The 18,498-nt window shown below is 56.9% G+C and overlaps 4 protein-coding genes across 8 annotated transcripts in view; 2 read left to right on the forward strand and 2 right to left on the reverse strand.

Annotated features, from left to right (window-relative positions):
• The first annotated feature begins 8 nt into the window (after positions 1-8).
• LOC103881298 (ZO-2 associated speckle protein) lies at positions 9-540 on the forward strand. Its single transcript, XM_017954678.2, is given in 3 exon segments — positions 9-39; positions 42-327; positions 329-540. Coding segments are annotated over 3 exon segments (501 nt in total). The 3' UTR covers positions 513-540.
• Positions 513-2,345, forward strand: SAP25 (Sin3A associated protein 25). 2 transcript variants are annotated; one of them, XM_003918902.5, is made up of 6 exons: positions 527-963; positions 1,160-1,263; positions 1,346-1,452; positions 1,545-1,698; positions 1,807-1,904; positions 1,987-2,345. In XM_003918902.5, exons 1-6 carry the CDS (start codon positions 818-820, stop codon positions 2,284-2,286), a joined length of 909 nt encoding a protein of 302 aa, XP_003918951.1. In that variant the 5' UTR covers positions 527-817; the 3' UTR covers positions 2,287-2,345. The 2 variants fall into 2 exon arrangements, with proteins under 2 accessions (XP_017810166.1, XP_003918951.1); XM_017954677.2 differs by having other exon boundaries at positions 513-1,263.
• Positions 2,346-4,273: 1,928 nt separating this feature from the next.
• On the reverse strand, positions 4,274-5,695 carry LOC101021880. The gene is given in 3 exon segments (XM_017954674.3): positions 4,274-4,623; positions 4,625-5,318; positions 5,611-5,695. Coding segments are annotated over 3 exon segments (864 nt in total). The 3' UTR covers positions 4,274-4,538.
• A 1,004-nt stretch (positions 5,696-6,699) lies between these two features.
• The window catches only part of AGFG2 (ArfGAP with FG repeats 2), a 29,400-nt gene continuing 17,601 nt past the window's right edge, over positions 6,700-18,498 (reverse strand). The window contains exons 7-14 of one of the 4 annotated variants that reach the window (XM_021933464.2): positions 18,166-18,198; positions 14,658-14,705; positions 12,611-12,731; positions 12,310-12,392; positions 12,050-12,133; positions 11,006-11,134; positions 10,664-10,749; positions 6,700-10,026 (exon numbers count right to left, since the gene is read on the reverse strand). In XM_021933464.2, coding sequence (XP_021789156.1) covers positions 9,967-10,026; positions 10,664-10,749; positions 11,006-11,134; positions 12,050-12,133; positions 12,310-12,392; positions 12,611-12,731; positions 14,658-14,705; positions 18,166-18,198 — 644 coding nt within the window. In that variant the 3' untranslated portion in view covers positions 6,700-9,966. The remainder of the gene's footprint in view (positions 10,027-10,663; positions 10,750-11,005; positions 11,135-12,049; positions 12,134-12,309; positions 12,393-12,610; positions 12,732-14,657; positions 14,706-18,165; positions 18,199-18,498) is intronic. The other 3 variants (XM_009199211.3, XM_009199213.3, XM_009199214.3) reach the window with 3 other exon arrangements.

Genomic DNA, 18,498 nt, shown 5'->3' on the forward strand with positions numbered 1-18,498 from the left:
CTTCTGAGATGCCAGCCTCTCATGCTCCCGGAGCCTCCGCCTCCCCCCGTGTCATCTCCCTTCTGTTATCGCTGACAGCTTTCTTGCGTCTCATTTGTCACGGAGCCCTGAGCGCATGGTGATGCTCGGGTCTGCCCCCGACCCCCTGCCACAGGCCGGAAGCCACGGGGGGCCCCCTGGGGAAGCTAACCCGGCCCCTTCCCCCAGGAGTCACTGTGCCAGCCCCACCACATCCTGGAAGAGGAGGGGGCCCCGGGAAGGGGCCTCCCCTACATCGCTGCTGTCGTCCACGCCCTGCTGGACCGGCCTTAGGGGTGAAGGTGGGGGCAGGGCCCACCCCGCCCGGGACCCCGGGAGCAGAAGACGCGCCTGGGCTCCACGCTCTGAGACAAGCACTCGGTGAGGGCGGCCTGGGCCTGGGCCCCCTTGGCCTGCGGGCCTGGCTGCCTCTGGGACCGAGGGTCTGGGTGGAAGGACCACGGGTGTCGCAGGTGTCGCGTCAGCTGCAATAAACAGAAGCCAGAAGCCCTCTGGGTGGCCCTCAGGTGTAACTGTGTCTGAGAGCACGCGCGTCGCGGGATTGTGGGGGGCCTCTGTATCCGGAATTCACCGCCCGGTCGCCAGGGGGCGCCCGCGGGAGCCCGGCGGGGGCACGCGCCACGTGGCCGGGAGACGCACAGGGCGCCGGCGTCGCCGCGAGGCCTCTAGGGTGGGTTCGCCAGGAGGGCTGGTTCGCGCCGCGCGGTAGAGGGAGGCTGAGCGGGCCGGGCCGGGCGGCGGGGACACTGCGGTGCAGCCCTGCGCTCCGGAACGCGGAATGTTGCCCTGGTCGCCGCCACGGTGGGGCGCGGGCCCGGAGGAGGCGCCCGAGGGACTAGGCCTTGTGGCGGGCAAGGACCAGGGCGAGCCCTGGAACTCCGGAGCGGACGCCCCCAGGGATCTGGGGACATCCCCATGGGACAGGTGAGGGGCTCTGCCGGAGCCGCGGGGGGACAATGACTGGGGACCTCCATGCCTTCACCACGCCCTCTGCGGAGGTTTCTCCATTGTACTTGCCGGAGTTTGGGTCCCTCGGCCTCCCTTGCACCAGGCACCCTTGGGCTCCAGGGGAAGGTGCGTGGGGGCGGTGTAACTGCAGCCTCAGTCCCTGCCCCTCCAGCCCACGGCCCCCATCCCGTAGCCCTTCCTGGACCCGGAGAGAGCAGCTGCCGCTGCCCCACCGCCTGCCAGGCCCAGCCACTGAGCAGCCCCCCGGAGCCCCAGGTAGGACGGGTCCTACTGCCTCTACTACCGCCAAGAGCTTCTCTGACTCTGAGCCTGTTTTAATCCCCAAGTGTCCCCCCAGCTCCCCGTTCCCCCCAGGTGGCCTGGGAGGTGGACCCCTCAAGGATGACTCCACTAGCGCCCTGGGACCCCAAGTACGAAGCGAAAGCGGGCCCTCAGCCGGTGTGGGTGAGTTGAGGGCAAACCTGTGGGGCTGGCTGGGGTGTTCAGGGAGCTGCGGGGTGGCCTGAGGCTCCAGTGGTCTGTCCTCCTCACCCTAGGGGGCCAACTGTAGCTCAGGAGCCTCGTTCTCAGGCCGGACGCTGTGTCACCCCTCGTTCTGGCCACTGTATGAGGCAGCCTCGGGCAGGGGTCTCAGGCCCGTGGCCCCTGCCACAGGGCATTGGAATGGACAGCAGGCGCACCCAGATGCAGGTACCTCCCTTGGTCCTCTGGGGGTGCAAGGCTGCCACAACTCCTCCCGGAACCAGTGCCCAGGGGTGGGAGCCCACAGCCTGCCACCCCAGTGGTGTTTCCTTCTAGGGTTCCCGGTGATGTGCTGTGAAGATGTCTTCCTCTCGGATCCTCTGCTGCCCCAGGGGCAGCGTATCCCTCTGTACCTGTCCAAGGCCCCCCAGCAGGTGAGAGCTCTTACCCCTCCCTGGCCTTACCCCAGCCTCCAGGCGTGCCTGGCAGGAAACACATCCCATTCTCTCTCCTCAGGTGATGGGCTCCCTGAAACTGCTGCCGCCGCCCCCCATTATGTCTGCCTGGGTCCTCCCCCGCCTGTCACCCTCCCGGGGCCCCTCCACCGCCTGGCTCAGTGGGCCGGAGCTGATCGCTCTCACTGGCCTACTGCAGATGAGCCAGGGGGAACCCAGGCCCAGCTCCTCCGTGGCTGCCACGCCCCCTGCTGGCCCCCCAGACCCTACCTCTGACCCACCAAGCCCCTGTGGTAGCCCCAGCAGTTCTCAGGGTGCTGACCTCTCTCTCCCGCAGACCCCAGACACCCATTGTCCATAGCCTTCTCGGGGCAGAATGGGCTGGTTGTGTTGACAATAAAGCAGTGTTGGTTTGCAAAACAGGCTCCCCGTGTGGCTGGGAGCAGAGTAGGGCATAGAGGCAGGAATGGGGTCTCTTTCTGTCCCACTACAGATCACCCCCTGCTGTGTTAGGCGGAGGACGGGGGTATCCATGACCTAAGGCGTTTCTGGGCTGACCAGACAGAGCCCCTTTAATGAGTGAGTGGGTGGTCTGCATGGCAGTGCAGAGCTGAATTTATAGGAAACAAGGAGCCATAAACTGCCAGGTGGGGGAGTAAGTAGGGGCACCTCACTTTTAGGGGGCACTAGCGGTAAGATCCCTGGTGCTCCCACACCTCTTGTGCTGGGGCTCCCGGAGTTCAGTTCTGGGCTGGGTGGGGTAGTTGTTTGGCTCAGAGGAGACACAGAACGCACTGCAGGTGTGTGGGGGAGGGTGCCGGTCCACATGAATGTCACCATTGGCAGAAAGGTGGCCCCGCCACAGCCGACCTGAGACTCTAGAGATTCTTGCACGAACTCTGCAGAGAAACAGAGGATCAGGGCTTCAGCTGAGAAAGCCCAGAAGTGTGTAGTTTTGGTGGTTTGGGCGGGGATGGGTTCTAGAATTTTCTCCCATAAAATAGCCCAACTTCGGCCGGGCGCGGTGGCTCACGCCTGTAATCCCAGCACTTTGGGAGGCCGAGACGGGCGGATCACGAGGTCAGGAGATCGAGACCATCCTGGCGAACACGGTGAAACCCCGTCTCTACTAAAAAAAAAATACAAAAAACTAGCCGGGCGAGGCGGCGGGCGCCTGTAGTCCCAGCTACTCGGGAGGCTGAGGCAGGAGAATGGCGTAAACCCGGGAGGCGGAGCTTGCAGTGAGCTGAGATCCCGCCACTGCACTCCAGCCCGGGTGACAGAGCCAGACTCCGTCTCAAAAAAAAAAAAAAAAAAAAAAAAAATAGCCCAACTTCTTGGAGAACCTCCTACTCAAGACTTAGGTGCCACAGCTGGAAGGGACAGAGCGGGCAGAGACCCCAGCTTGTTGCCCTGCAGGTCACTTGTCCGAGGTGGCATCTGGGTCTTAAAGCCTCTCCCGTGGTGGGGGGTTAGGAGGCAGGGTGGGGGGCATTACAATACCACTCCCTCCACCACCCCCCAATCAGTCAGCAGGAGAGAGCTGCCTGGGTCTCAGGTCTCCTCACCGGCGCCTCCGGGGAGTTCTAGAACTCAATGCCTGTGTAGCTACGCGGGCGGAGCGTGCAGGCCCTGGGGACATCGCCAAGTGCCCCCAGAGAAAGGACCAGGTCCAGGTCAACATAGCTGAGGCAGCTCGTCAGGGGCTCTGGCCTGGCGGTGACTGTTTGGAGGCTCTCGGGCCGGTAACTTGATGCACACTTCCTCCCCAGCCAGCTCCGAGGGGGCCAGGAGCAGCGCTGAGCCCCTACCCGTCCCCAGCCAGCCCCCACATCGTGATGGGCGCTCCTTGGCCTGGGTCCAGGCTCCTGAGCCCAGACTTGTAGGAATGGTCCCCATGGGCTCGTAGTCACTCCCCACTCCCTTGGTTATGTAGCCCCCACCCTGCCCCTTGGGGTAGGAGGCTGCTGCACCCAGCCTTGCCAAGGTCTTGAGGGCTGCTTGCTCGATCCCCTCTCGCAGACACCCCTGATGGCTCAGGCCACTTGACTGGGCCGCAGAAGCCGGGGTCTCAGGGATGGGGAGTCTGAAGATGCTCATAGGAGGGTCCCTGAGCGCCTGGGCCTCATTGTGCCCGGAGAACTTTTTTTTTTTTCTTTTTTTGAGACGGAGTCTAGCTCTGTTACCCAGGAGTGCAGTGGCTGATCTTGGCTCACTGCAACCTCCGATTCCCTGGTTCAAGCGATTCTCCTGCCTCAGCCTCCTGAGTAGCTGGGATTACAGACATGTGCCACCACGCCCGGCTAATTTTTGTATTTTTAGTAGAGATGGGGTTTCACCATGTTGGCCAGGCTGGTCTCGAACTCCTGACCTCAGGCGATCCTGACCTCAGGCGATACGCCTGCGTTGGCCTCCCAAAGTAATGGGATTACCGGCGTGAGCTACCGCGCCGGGCCTGTGCCCGGAGAACTCTAAACATGCAAACCCTTTAATGTTTGAACTTTCGGTGACCTGGGGCAGGGGCGAGCCACGGAGAAACCACAGCCACAAGCCCCCAGGGTCCCCGGCAACCCAGGGCTCGGCGGCACCGCGCGCCTCGAGCAGGGCGTTGTATCACGCCTGCTGCTCCGCCTCGCCTGCCGCCGCCACGCGCAGGCTGTTGTCGTGGGTGTAGAGGAGGATCAGGTGGTGCTGGCGCGTCTGCGCGCTTGTTGATGGTGCACGCGCCCGCCAGGCTTAGGCTGAGCTGGGGCCCCGCTCTGCCCGCCCGAAACTTCTGATCGCTCTCAGAAGACTCGGGACGCGGCGGGTCTGCGCGCAGGTGGCGGCAGAGTCGCACGTCTGCAGGGCAGGCCCAGGGCAGCGGCTGGCTGAGGGGCATGGCGGCCATTCCCGGCTCTCCCCGGGGCCGCTGCTCGTGGGCTTCATTCAGGGCCGAAGGCAATACAGTGACTGCAGGAGAGGCAGAGATGGCTGGGTCTCGTGTCCTGAGCGCGGGGAGAGGCCAGCAGGGGTGGGGGTGAGTTGGTGAACTCGGGCAGGGAGTCCAGCGTCTTGATGTCCAGCGTCTCTCCTGGGCTCCTGACTGGAAGTTTGGGGCAAGGGCTCTGCGCACAGCGAGTGTCCCGGTGGCTGCTGCCCGTGGCCTGGGCTCCCCACTACCTCCCTCCCTCAGCCGACCGCTCCTGAGCCCCCACCCCACGAGACGAATCCTCACGTCGCCCGGGCGCTGGAATTTGAGTAAGGAAGTCCAAGAGAGGCGGCCTCGACGCCAAGACTGAGCCTTTACAGGGGCAGGGAGCGTGGGGGCGTCTCTACCGATCAGCTGACTGCGGTCCGAACACGTCGTCCGGGCAACCGAGAAAGCCTCCGTGTGAGGCCAGTGTGATCGGACTTGTGGCAGCGGTGGTGGCGCTGGCGATTAGAGGGCGGTGGAGCGGGGCCTCCACGCACCCTGCCGGCTCCTGCCGCGCCCCCCTCGGCCTATAGGTGTCCTTCCTGTGTGTAACCCCTTCCCATCCAGGAGTGGTTTTGTGCCCTTCCAAGTAACCCAAGGAGCCACCATCACTGAGCACTACGCTGGATTATTTCTGAGCTGGAGATTCAGTTTCCTGAGGGTTGGGGGTGATAGGAGGTGACTTGGAATAAGTAGGTTCAGGGGGTAGTCCCTGTGCACAGACCATACCCGCTGGAACCCAGTCAGGTGGCCACTGAAGGAGACCTCGGAGGAAGAGGCCATCTCTCAGGAAGACCCCCTTGGGCTGCCCCATTGCTCTGGGTCCCTCCTCACCACCATTGCCCAAAAATGCCACCCCAGGACCACCTGAAGGCTCTGACCATGGATGTGTGGACTTCCTGGTGGAGGTACCGTTTGCTTCTTGAAAAAATTGCGATTGGGCTGGGGACTGGACATTTTTGCACTCAGTTCTGATCCAAGGACCACTGACCACCACCCCCAGGGGGATGGGGGTGAAGGTGCACAAGACAAACCAGCAGGTGACACCTGGCGGGAACTTAGAGGACCCTGAGATATCACCCAAGGCGACTAAGGTGCCTAAAGGGGGAAGCTGAGAGTCAGGGAGGAGAGGCCAACGTGCAGCCCCCATAAAGATGGCGTTCAGGGAGGAGCTCCCTCAGGCAAGGGACAAGATATGACAAAGACATAACAAGAGAACAGAAGCAAGGACCCAGACCTAGTGCAAGGGCCAGGGCAGCCTGAGCAGGGCGGGCAGGGCTTCCCACCATGCTTCCTGCTTCCTGGGGAAGGGGCCCCACGTGAATGGGAATATGGGAGACAAGTGCTGTGTACATGGAGCTGGGGTCCTCGCACACCTATTCCAAGGTCACACTGAGAGGGAGATGCAGGGAACCAACCAGCACCCAGCCAGCATGCAGGCTTGCTCCAGGTGACCCCTGGTAAGCCAAAGCCCCACTGGGGTGCAGGAGAGGCTCGCAGCACAGGCGGTGTGGTGTGGGGCGGTGGGTGGGGGGGGCATGGGGCGGGGCTTGGCAACTGCCCAGTGGTAGGTGTTGGCCACAGAGAGGCGATGGCTCCGTAAATGGCCACCAAAACTGGACTGTGTTCAAGGCCATAGCCCCACATGGCCAAGGGCCTTGATACAGGCACCATGTGCAAAGGGGCAGGGTCACAAAAGACATGTGCATGCCCCTCCCCCTCCCAGTCCTGCTGCTGCCTCAAGGAGGCCACCAAAGGGCCCCTGTCCCTGCTGCACTCCTGGCCCAGGAGCCTTTTTTACTCCCTGAGGCTTGAAGATACCTGAGGAAGATCTCTTTATACCTTCCCCTTCCCATTCCCCATCAACCAGGTCCCCCTGCAGCACCCTTCCTTGTGAAATCACAGCTGCTATGACAGTGACCAGCTCCAAACCACCCTGTCACTGAACCTTGGGTGCTAGGTGATGCATGGGCAGGAAAGGCAGGAAGAGCAGGGATCTGAGGGTCTGGTGTCTGGGCAAGCATCAGGGGTGGGGTGGGTGCTGATCAATGCCAGGTGATCGGACCCACTGAGTACCAGGACAAGCCTGGAGTCACGCAACTGGCCTACATCAGTTGCCTTGGCAACACACTGCCCTTGGCCCTACCCCGAAAATATTTCAGCTGGTAGCCCTGGTAACTTGAGTGGCTCCCCAGGGACAGGAAGTGGCAGAACCTCAGCTCTGCCTCTCCCAACCTGAAGGGTACACTTTTCATCCGTCAGGGACGGGGCACTGCGTTCTCAGCCCCTATGGAGGAATATTATGGAGTTGGGGGAATCCACAGGGAAGAGACTAGGCTGTTCCAGCGTGCCCTTCCTTCCTCAGCCTGAGGCCTTGCTCCTCTGTGGAAGGCAACACAGGGACAGAGCCACACCTTCAGCCCCTACCCTCAGCCCTGCTCCCATCTCCTGGCCCGCAGGTCTGACCTGCAAGCTCCAATGTGGAGACACTTGGGGGCTGACTCCTGCTTCCTCACACATGGGGATGGCCCACAGGTGCCTGGCTGAATGCTGGGGCCATGCTAGAGGACTGCTGTCAGCAGAGCACGGTCAGAAGACTGGTGTGAGCCCAGGCGAGCCACTGTAGCCCCGTGGTGTGTGCAGTGGGTTTGAATCTGCAGCTACCAGGCAATGTTTTCTCCATTTCCTCTCAGGCCAGGCCTTTCTCCATTCTTTGCTACTCTCCAGGAGAGGCGGCTCATTGTGCTGGAGGCTGAGCTGCTGAGGCTGCCCCAGCCAAGGAGGGCAGCTCCTAGTGTCAGCCTGTGCCCAGAGAACCCTGGGGCCTGAGGCTGACCTGGCGTTAACTTCTTACTGCTCATCTAGCTCTGGCAGCGAGCAGGCTGGAGTCCTTGTGGGCTGGAGGGGAGGGAGTCTGCAGGGAGGACTCGGGTCTGGACCCAGACAGTGAAGAGATGCCGGGACACAGTATGGGGTGACAGAAGCAGGGGAAAGCCCTTCGGTTTAGCCTCAGTTCCAAACCTCGGTGCTCCTGGCATAAGGCAAGGGTGATGGAAGCTGGTGGGGGAAGAACAGAAAGGCTCCTCCCCCTAATACACCATAACAGATTCCAGCTGCCCTCCCTCCAGCTCTAAGCAGAAAGGAAAGAACTGGTAAGAGTATTAGGTAGAGGGACACAGAAATAATCTAGGGTGGCAAAGAGGGGAGAAAGAGAAGAGATGGAACAAGCAAAGGTCAGGGAGCGAAGCGGGAGACAACCCAGGAGACAGAAGGAGGGCAGAGGCTGGGAGAAGAACAGGAACAGAAAAGATGGGTCCTGATTTTTGGAAAAGACAGGGATGCCAAGCCCGGCCTAGAAAACAGCAGCAGCTAGAGGTATTTCCAGAAAAATCTTCAAAGTAAATACACCAGTCACCCAATTCCCATATCTCTTTGCTGCTCTCTGTGGAAGACCCAGACAAACCCCAAGAATGAACGGCCACGGGGCCAGGGCAATGGTGGAAAGGGAGGGGCCTCTCCTGGCCTCGGGCCAAACAGCAAGGCAGCCTCTGCCCAGCCAGGTGAGGTGTTTGCCACCCACCCCCTGACCAGGTCTGTCTTGTTAGCACAAATAGCCCAGACACCACGGCTGTTGCCACAACATCCCCAGGTGGAAAGAGCCTGGGGCAGAGAATGTCCCAGACCCAGGAGGGGCCTACTTCCACCTCCACGTTGGCACCAACCTCCTTTGCCCACCCTGACCCCAAGTGGGCATTCCCCTCACATCAAACAAACTCCAGTCCCCGGCAGTGGCGGCCCCTCTCCCGCCATGCTTCTTCTCGTTGCTAATGCAGGACTCTTGTTTAGACAGGGACCAGCTGTGCCCTGTCTCTGGCCAATGGCAGCATCATCACTGGCCCGGGCAGTCCAGCCCAGCAGAGCCAGGTCAAGGATCAGTCATGTTGACTGACCTGCATCCCTTCAAAGTGGCCTGAAGCAAAACCACGAGAGCCATTTTCTCTTTCGTTCAAATGCAGTTCTTTTCTAACACTGCCTGCAATGAGCTTTGGTGCAGAGATTTGGGGATGGGGAGGCACATGGAGAAAAAAAAAAAAAGACCAGGCAATTGCACAAAGCCTTTCCCTGGAAAACCCAGGCTCTGGGAATGGTGGGGGTCAGGACACATAGCTGCCCCCCTCCAGCCCTGGAGCTCCGGCTTTGATGGTCGAGGCACAGTTGGGGATTCATCCCATTCCCCACATATGAGAGCAGTCTGGGAGCGGGAGATCGGCTGGGTGTGTGTATATATGTATGTGCATATAGATAGATCTATTTATATATAATAGGCTATATTAGAAAATCCTCTCTATGTATAAATATAAAACACTGGTATCCAAACATGACACCAACAGCTAACTAAAGTGCTTGACAGGAGCTGGGCCCGGGTGAGCTCAAAGGTAAACCGCTCATCCTGGGCGCTGGGGAAGCAAAACAATGGGGGACCCCTTCAGCAGGGGGTGCTGCAGGAGGAAAGTATGTGCTGGCCAAGCTGGGCCACCAAGAGCACTTGGGCCACCTGGGCCTTCTGGCTCCCGGGACTGTCTGGTCACTGCCCCGTCAACACTGTGCCTCGTGTTTCCCCTACCTTCCCCACTGCACTCCCATCCACGAGGAGCACAGCGCTGGCGAGCTGGGCCAAGAGAAGAGCTGTTCCCATGGGGTAAGGCTGGCCAGCCTGTGCTCGCAATGTCCTCCACCCACAGGGCTGGGAGTGGGGGAGCACTGTGCAATGAGAGCAGGGGAGCAGGGAGCTGTCCTAACTGATCATTTGAAAAAAATCCCTCCCCTCAACTATCACTCCTCCAGGCCAGGCCCTGCCCGCACTCCTCCTGGGCTTCCTGCCTGGGTGGGGGTGGGACGAGGGAGGGGAGCAGAGGCTTTGTGGAATCTGAGGACAGCCACCTTTCACCTGTAGGCCCCAAGCAAAGCATTAGCACCTCCACCATCCCCAAGGCCCACAGAAATGCCCACAGGTAAGTGGTCACCAGAGCTCTAGGGAGCAGAGGGCCCCAGAAGGCAGGGAAGAGGTCCCCCAAAAACACAGTGCTACAAGAAGGGGTTGGTGGTTGGAGGCTTGGAGGCGAATGGGCTTGATGAAGGTCCAGTCTGGAAAGAAAGAATAACACATTTTCCAGTTAGGGGAGAGGAGCTGGAAGCTTAGAAGAAAGGCAGCCAGGAGTCCTTTCTCCTGAAAAATCGCTATGCTGAGGGCAGTGGGAAAGAGAGGGAGAAGAGGCCAGGCTTGGTGGCTCATACCTGTAATCCCAGCACTTTGGCAGGCTGAGGTGGGCTGATCACCTGAGGTCAGGAGTTCAAGACCAGCCTGGCCACCATGGGAAAACCCTATCTCTACTAAAAATACAAAAATTAGCCAGGTGTGGTGGTGCACACCTGTAGTCCCTGCTACTCGGGAGGCTGAGGCAGGAGAATTGCTTGAACTTAGGAAGTGGAAGTTGCAGTGAGCCGAGATTGGGCCACTGAAGTCAAGCCTGGGAGACAGAGCAAGACTGTCTCAAAAAAAAAAAGGAAAGTGAGGGAGAAGGGAGCCAAGGACAGGGATGGAATGGCATGGGAGATGCCAGCGCCCAGAAGAGCTGAGGCCCAAGCTCAGCCCTGGCTTGGACAACGCAGACCTTCACGAGGAAGGGGCGCAGGGGCCACCTCACATCAGCCTCTTCTGGAAGGATTGTCCCAGAGGGAAAGCCCACTCACCGTACCACAGCACCCCTGCTGGGGTACTCACCATGAAGGGGTTGGTGGAGATCCCAACTGGCTGGCTCAGTGGCCTCTGCCCCAACTTGGCTGATCCTAAGTCCCCGAAGGAAGAGCCTGGGGGGCGAGAGCAGTCACTCAGCTGACACCAGCCTACCTTCCTGCAGGCAGACAGCAAGGGAGGCCCTCCTAAACTGGGGGAGTAAGGGAAGGGAGCAGTGGAAGTACCCGGGCAGGTCTGGCGCTTCCCTGGTCCCCCCCTGCTGGTCAGAAACAGCACTGCATGGGCTCTGATGAGGTCGGAGGGACAACTAACTGATCTCTATGCAGAGACTGGACGGGGTGAAAGGGGTTGTCCATTTGCAGCTCTTACCATTCTGCTGCTGAGCCAGCGGGGTCTGCGGGGGGAACAGCGGTGCTGGGAAGGAGCTGGCAAAGGCCCCGGTGGGTGGCACTGCCTGGGGGAAGCCAGGCCCAGCACTGCTCATCCCAAAGCCTGGCCCTATGAAGTGAGAGATGAGAGGTTCGGGTGAACTTCTGGAAGGTGGGCTGGAGAACTGTTTTTCCTAAGTCCCTCCAAGATGGGAAAATGGGATATAGTTTTTTCCTGACATGAGAAGTGAGGGACCCAGCAGAAATACCCTGAACCAGCCATGGAACTCTTCTGCTTCTCACACCACCAAACAACCCTGCCCTCTCCCTGCCCAGGGGTGCGTGGCAGGGAGGGCATAGTGGTTCCAGACACGGGCATGGTGCAGGACTGGGCTAGCCTCCCACTACCTGCTAAACTGCAAAAACGGTGCAAACTTCTAACGCTGTCTGTGCCTTAGTTCTCTCATCTCTAAAATGGGGACAGTCCGTCTCCTAGGGCTGCTGTGAAGATTAAATCAGGGCCACAAAACCCTCAGCAACGGGCCCACCACACAGCGCTGCTGCATTCACTCTTATTCCTCTCTCCCTGGCCTCGAGGCTTCAGCCAGCATGAGTCTGAAGGGAGAGCAGCAGAGGCTGGGGAGGGCTGGGGTGAGAGGAGACCACAGGCCTGGAACTGATGGAAGCAGGGAACAGCGTGAGTGTTTCAGGTGGCTTAATCTTCGGGGCACAGAAGAGACTGGGGCTGGGTGCCCAAAGGGACACTGCCGAGGGCTGGAGACAGGAGAATCGTTGCCACTGTTGGTCAACTTTAAAACAGTCTTCAGTGCGGTCTCCGGTAAGTAGTTGCCTGTGTGCTTCTAATTCTAAACTCTGGCTCTGTGACCTGGGTGCTAGGTGGCCTGGCACCGTGTGGGCAGGGGAAGAACCAGGCTGTCTGCTTCTCCCGACAGCGTGAGACAAAGGGTTAAGTGAGAGACTGCAGGGTAATGTGAGCCCTGGGAGTCTCAGACGGTCAGGACAAGGGACCGTGCTGGAGGCTTACCTGGCGCCAAGCCATTGGGCTGGAATGGGTTGGTGGAAGGCAGTGGGGGCTGGGCGGCGGGAGCTGCAAAAGGGTTGGTGAAGGCTGCCCAGGTGGAATGGGGAGCAGAGGGAGAGAGAGATGGTTACTTTTTTTCTCACTTGCTTCATCCTGTGATGCCTAAGCATTCCTCAATCTATCCCCTTCCCACCCTGTCCAGAGTCCCCAGACTCCTCCTGGCCTCAGGTCCCCTCCCCTGGGTCTCCACAGGCAGGACTCACCTCCAAAGGCCAGCCCTGTGCTGCTGCTGCTGCCCATCGTGACAGACTGGAGTGGGGGGACCTGGCCGGCCATCCCGAAAAGGCTGCGACACGGGGAGAGAGAAGTCATGCACAGCTGCCAGGGCCAATCAAACCTGAGTGAGGGGCCAGGAGATGCCAACCCACCTTGCTCTTCAGGGTGAGTGAGGGAGAGGAGGGGAAGGGAGAACCGCCAGGAGATGCTGATGGGGCTGGGAGGAGCAAGGCCAGGCTTCGGGTGGCTCTCCTGCCCTAGAGCAGACTGCCCACTGTCCATACCTACCTGCTAGGAACACCTGCAGTGGGCACCCCGGGTCCCAGGAAGCTGCCCACGTCTGTGAGGCTGTTTGGCTGACTGGTGGGTGCCAGTGGAACGGCACCAAATGGAGTCCCCTGGCTGCTCCCTGGGCAGTTGTGGAAAATACAACAGGGAGAGCTGAGGTGAGACAGAGCGGGAGGGGCAGGAGAGGAGATGGAGATGGCGGTGGTGATGGATTGGAGTCGTGGCATGACAGGCGCCCACTGGGTTCTCTGAGCCAGCCCATTTTCCCCAGGACCACCCAGTTCAGGAGGTCTTGTCTCCCACCAAGAGTTCTGGGCAAGGTGACAGCCCAGTCCTTCTCCATGTCCCCTGCGCTCAAAGCTGCGCTGCGGAGAGGAAAGCAGCTCGTCCCTGGGTCAGGCTGTTCTCCTCCTGCTCCCATTTGGCTTTCATGTCCCACTTTTCCCTCAAGAGATGGAAAAGCCTGTCCTTTCCTCAAACCCGCCTTTCCATTTATCAGAATGTGGCAGGGAGGGGCAGGCAGAGGCACCATGGAGGACAGTAAGTCCCATCACACTCAGGAGGCTCCTGGCCTGTGCAGCCTCCAGCTGTCAGCACTATCTCTTCCCCATGTAGCTGCTGCCCCTCAGGAGGCCGCCCCAATGCCCTGAGCCTGGACGCTCTGCTCATGGCGCCAGCCCCGCTGCTGGGTTCTCCTGCCCTCTCTCCTCTTCACAGCCAAAAAGAAAAAGCACAGAGGGCAAGGCCCACATGGACATCTTACAAAACAGCCGAGGGCCAAGAGTCCTGGAAATTCCAGGCAATCTTGTCTCAGGGAAAGAGGTGGAGTCCCTGTCATTTTAAGAGAGCCTCCTCTTTGCGCATCAAAGTCTCCTCTCTATCTTGGGACCCTATTGACCACACTGGGCTGCTGTGAATGTAAAAGAAGAGTCCAGATGGAAAAAGGCTTTATTGACAGGACGTGGTGGTTCGCGCCTATAATCCCAATACTTTCAGAGGCCGAGGAGAGCAGATTACTTGAGGTCAGGAGTTCGAGACCACCCTTGGCAACATGGCGAAACCGTCTCTACTAAAAATACAAAAATTAGCTGGGCATGGTGGCAGGCGCCCGTAATCCCAGCACTTTGGGAGGCCGAGACGGGCGGATCACGAGGTCAGGAGATCAAGACCATCCTGGCTAACACGGTGAAACCCCGTCTCTACTAAAAAATACAAAAAACTAGCCGGGCGAGGTGGCGGGTGCCTGTAGTCCCAGCTAATGTAGTCCCAGCTACTCGGGAGGCTGAGGCAGGAGAATGGCGTAAACCCGGGAGGCGGAGCTTGCAGTGAGCTGAGATCCGGCCACTGCACTCCAGCCTGGGCGACAGAGGGAGACTCCGTCTCAAAAAAAAAAATTAGCCGGATGTGGTGGCGGGCGCCTGTAGTTCCAGCTACTCAGGAGGCTGAGGCAGGAGAATGGTGTGAACCCAGGAGGCGGAGCTTGCAATGAGCCGAGATTGTGCCACTGCACTCCAGCCTGGGCGACAGAGCGAGATTCCATCTCAAAAAAAAAAAAAAAGAGGGAGATCTTCCACATGCTAGGCACTATGCATAAATAACAGCGATCTGGGCCTTAAGTTGGAGAAGTTGAGAATCTAGCAGGGAAGACGAAGTGCCCAGTGCCTACTTGCTGCCAGGTCCTGAAGCCCCGCTCCCTCTCACTGAGTGTCGGCACTTGTAAGACAGTGCTCTCCTTTGCCACCTCCTTCCTAAATGTCTGGGCTTTCTAGATGAACGAGTGCTGGCTGCCAGCTTCCTCCTGGGAAAGGTTACAATGCCACTGTGCTTACTTGGTCATCAATCCTTTCTAATCCACAGACTGTTAGGCAGGCTAGAAAGCCAGCTGGCTGGGGTCGGGCCCAGTGGCTCACACCTGTAATCCCTGCACTTTGGGAGGCTGAGGCAAGCAGATCGCTTGAGGTCAGGAGTTCGAGACAAGCCTGGCCAACATGGCAAAACCCTGTCTCTACTAAAAGCACAAAAATAAGCTGGGCATGGGGGTGCATACCTGTAATTCCAGCTACATGGGAGGCTGAGGCACCAGAATCACTTGAACCTGAAAGAGGAAGATTGCAGTGAGCCAAGATCAAGCCACTGCACTCCAGCCTAGGCAATAGGGCGAGACTGTTTAAAAAAAAAAAAAAGCCAGCAGCATGGTGTTGGATCCTCTACCGACTCTTCCAGTCGAGGCCTTTCCCTGTCTGCCTGCCTCCAAGTACAGTGTGTGGAATTTCCACGCGAGCACGGCTCCCTCTCCTCGGATGGCTGACTCTTTGTACTACTGTGGTCCTTCATGTTCCAGGAGCTCACCCCAGTGAGGACCAAGCTGGGAGAGAGGCTGCAGGCCATGCTGTGCCTCCCTGTGAACACTAGGGGGCAGAACCATCCCTAGCCTAGGCGGGGTTGGCCCTTTGCACAGAGTGCATTCTCATAAAGGAGGCGGTGGCCCAAGAAACACCTGCGCTCCTGTTTGCTTTTCATTTCATGTACTTTTTTTTTTTTTTTTTTTTTTTTTTTGAGGCAGGGTTTCATTCCAGTTGCCCAGACTGGAGTGCAGTAGCACAATCTCAGCTCACTGAAGCCTCGACCTTCAGGGCTCAGCTGATTCTCCCACCTTAGCCTCCTGAGTAGCTGGGACTATAGGCGCATACCACCATTCCCAGCTAATTATTTGTAGTTTTGGTAGAGAAGAAGTTTTGCCATGTTTCCCAGGCTGGTCTCGAACTCATGAGCTCAGGTGATCCGCCCACCTCAGCCTCCCAAAGTGATGGGATTACAGGCATGAGCCACCACACCCGGCCTTCATGCGCTTCTTACGCCACGCAGCTAGATTTCTACCATGCCTTATCGCAGTTTCAGAGAAGCAGTTTTGAAAACCTCCCCTCTCTCCATACTCCCCCTCAGAAATATAAAAATAAAAGCAGGCTTGTCAGAAGAGACACCCACCTCTCAAAATCTCCTCTCAGTTCACACCCAATAGCTAAATCACACTCACAGGAACACCTGCATGATCATGGTGTAGTGGGAAGTGGTTCTGCCAATTATCAGCATTAGATCTGGGCCAAGTTGAACCAGTTTCCTGCAAAGGGAGGCTCTTTCCTTCCTCATGGACATAGTGCATGAAGGTGCCCAACAATGGCAGAATCCTCGGAAATGTTCCTTGGCTCTGGGTTTGGCTGTAAGTTGACTGTTTTTGTTTTGTTTTGTTTGAGACAGAGTCTTGCTCTGTCACCCAGGCTGGAGTGCAGAGGCACAATCTCAGCTCACTGCTACCTCAGCCTCCCCGGTTCAAGCAATCTTCCTGCCTCAGCCTCCCCAGTAGCTGGAACTATGGGCACGCACCACCACGCTCGACCAATTTTTGTATTTTGGTAGAGGGGGTTTTCACCATGTAGGCCAGGCTGGTTTCAAACTTCTAACCTCAAATGATGCACTCCCTCAGCCTCCCAAAGTGCTGGGATTACAGGTGTAAGCCACTGCGCCCAGTGATTGACTGCTTTTTGAGACAGCCAGATAGTGGACAAAAGGTTTAATGCTTGGAACATCCGTGGGGCTGAGCCCTTCCTTCTCCCTGAGTCTGCCCCAAAAACTCTTGTCTTTAGAGCAATCAATTGTACTGGGAAGGCATTTCAGAAGGGACACATCTATAACAACTTTATATAGGCTGTTTCCTCGAGTGCTCCCATTCCTGGGAGCACACCTTTCTTACTAAATTGAATATTCCTGCACCAATGTACAATTTCTGCCAACAGCACACAAGAAGGTCCTTTTCCCCACATGATACTGGCCATTATCAATCTAAAAATTTTGCCAATATGATGTGCAAAACTATCTTATCCTAATTTGCATTTCTCTGATTAGTTAGGTTGAGGGTATTTTCTTTTTTTTTTTTTTTTGAGACCAAGTCTCGTTCTTGTCGCCCAGGCTGGAGGGCAATAGTGCGATCTCTGCTCACTGCAACCTCCACCTCCCAGGTTCAAGCGATTCTCCTGCCTCAGCCTCCCAAGTAGCTGCGATTACAGGCGCCTGCCACCATGCCCGGCTAATTTTTGTATTTTTAGCAGAGATGGGGTTTCACCATGTTGGCAAGGCTGGTCTCAAACTCCTGACCTCAGAGTGATCCACCTGCCTCAGCTTCCCATACTGCTGGGATTATAGGCATGAGCCACCACGCCTGGCCTATTTTCATATTTTTTTTTCTGAGTGTTACCTGCTTGTATCTCTTGTCCATTATTCTATTTTCATATTTGCAGGAATTTTAAAAATACTTTATAGATACTAACTTCCATCTGTTTTCTATGTTGTATCGTCTCTCCATCTATTTCATGCCTTTAAGCTTTGTTTATGTCATCTTTTATCATACAGAATGTGACCTATGGCCAGGCATGGTGGCCCATGCCTGTAATCACAGAATTTTGGAATGCCAAGGCAGGCGGATCACTTGAGGTCAGGAGATTGAGACTGGCCTGGCCAACATGGTGAATGAAACTCCATCTCTACTAAAAATACAAAAATTAGCCAGGCACGGTGGCATGTGCCTGTAATCCTGCTACTCAGGAGGCTGAGGCAGGAGAATCGCTTGAATGAGATTGCGCCATTGCACTCTAGCCTGGGCGACAGAGTAAGACTCTGTCTCAAACAACACACAAACAAAAAAACAAAAAACAACAACAAAAACTAGAATGAGACCTATGTGATTTATCTTTGTTAGAATTTATGGAGATTTTGTTTCCTAGTTTCTTTCTTACTTGTCTGCTAGTCATGTGGGAAAGCATTGTACAAATTATAGTCTACCAAAATACAAATTATAGTCTCCTACTCCTTTGGCTTATTAAATTCTGATTGTGTCTAATAGTTTTTGCTTCGTGAATCTCACCGGTATGAGGTCAGTTATTTTAAGTACATGGTTTTGAGAACCTCTTTGTGAACTTTTTTTTTTTTTTTTTTTGAGACAGAGTCTTACTCTGCCACTCGGGCTGGAGTGCAGTGGCACGAACTCGGCTCGCCGCAGCCTCTGCCTCCCAGGTTCAAGTGATTCTCCTGCCTCAGTCCCCCGAGTAGCTGGGATTACAGGTGCCTGCCACCACGCCCAGCTAATTTTTGTATTTTGAGTAGAGATGGTGTTTCACCATGTCGGCCAGGCTGATCTCAAACTCCTGACCTCAGGTGATCTGCCCACCTGGACCTCCCAAAGTGCTGGGATCACAGGTGTGAACCACCATACCCAGCCAACTTTTATCAATATATGTTTCTTCTTGTCGCCCTCCAAAATGATAAAATAGAAACAAAAGCAGCTAATCAGCTCACAGTGGCACAGTGAGAAGGCTGTGGGCAGAGCATGAGTCAAGAAGTCTGGGCTCTGGTCTCAGCTTGGTCACTCTGTGGCCTGCATGACTAGGGAAATTGCTTAACTGCCTTATCTGTCAAATGACCAAATTTTAAGGGTTCTTTCCAGCCCTCAAAACTCTATGATCAGAGGCGCTTGGGTAGGCTCTGGGGTGGGGAGAATAACTTACCAAAGCTGTAACTTTCAGTTAGCATCCGACTGGCTGGCAGTGAGGGTGGAGAAGAGAAGGATGGGTAGAGGAAGGGAAAAAGAAAGAGTGTATGTCACTGGCTTTTCCCCAGACATCTGGGCCTGACAGCGAGCACTGCAGCTGCCCTCCCATTGTCCAGGATGTCCAAAGGCAGAAGGCACCCAAAGGCTATGAAGACTCGACATCTAGAGCTTAGGAAGGAGCAGAATACTTTAAGAAGGCCTGAAGAGTCTCTTGCAATGGCTAAATAGCATAGTTTTTTGGTTTTGTATGTTTATTTGTTTTGAGACAGGGTCTCACTCTGTCACCCAG

This window comes from Papio anubis, chromosome 4 (genome assembly GCF_008728515.1).
Source record: "Papio anubis isolate 15944 chromosome 4, Panubis1.0, whole genome shotgun sequence".
In the NCBI taxonomy this organism is placed as follows: Eukaryota; Metazoa; Chordata; class Mammalia; order Primates; family Cercopithecidae; genus Papio; species Papio anubis.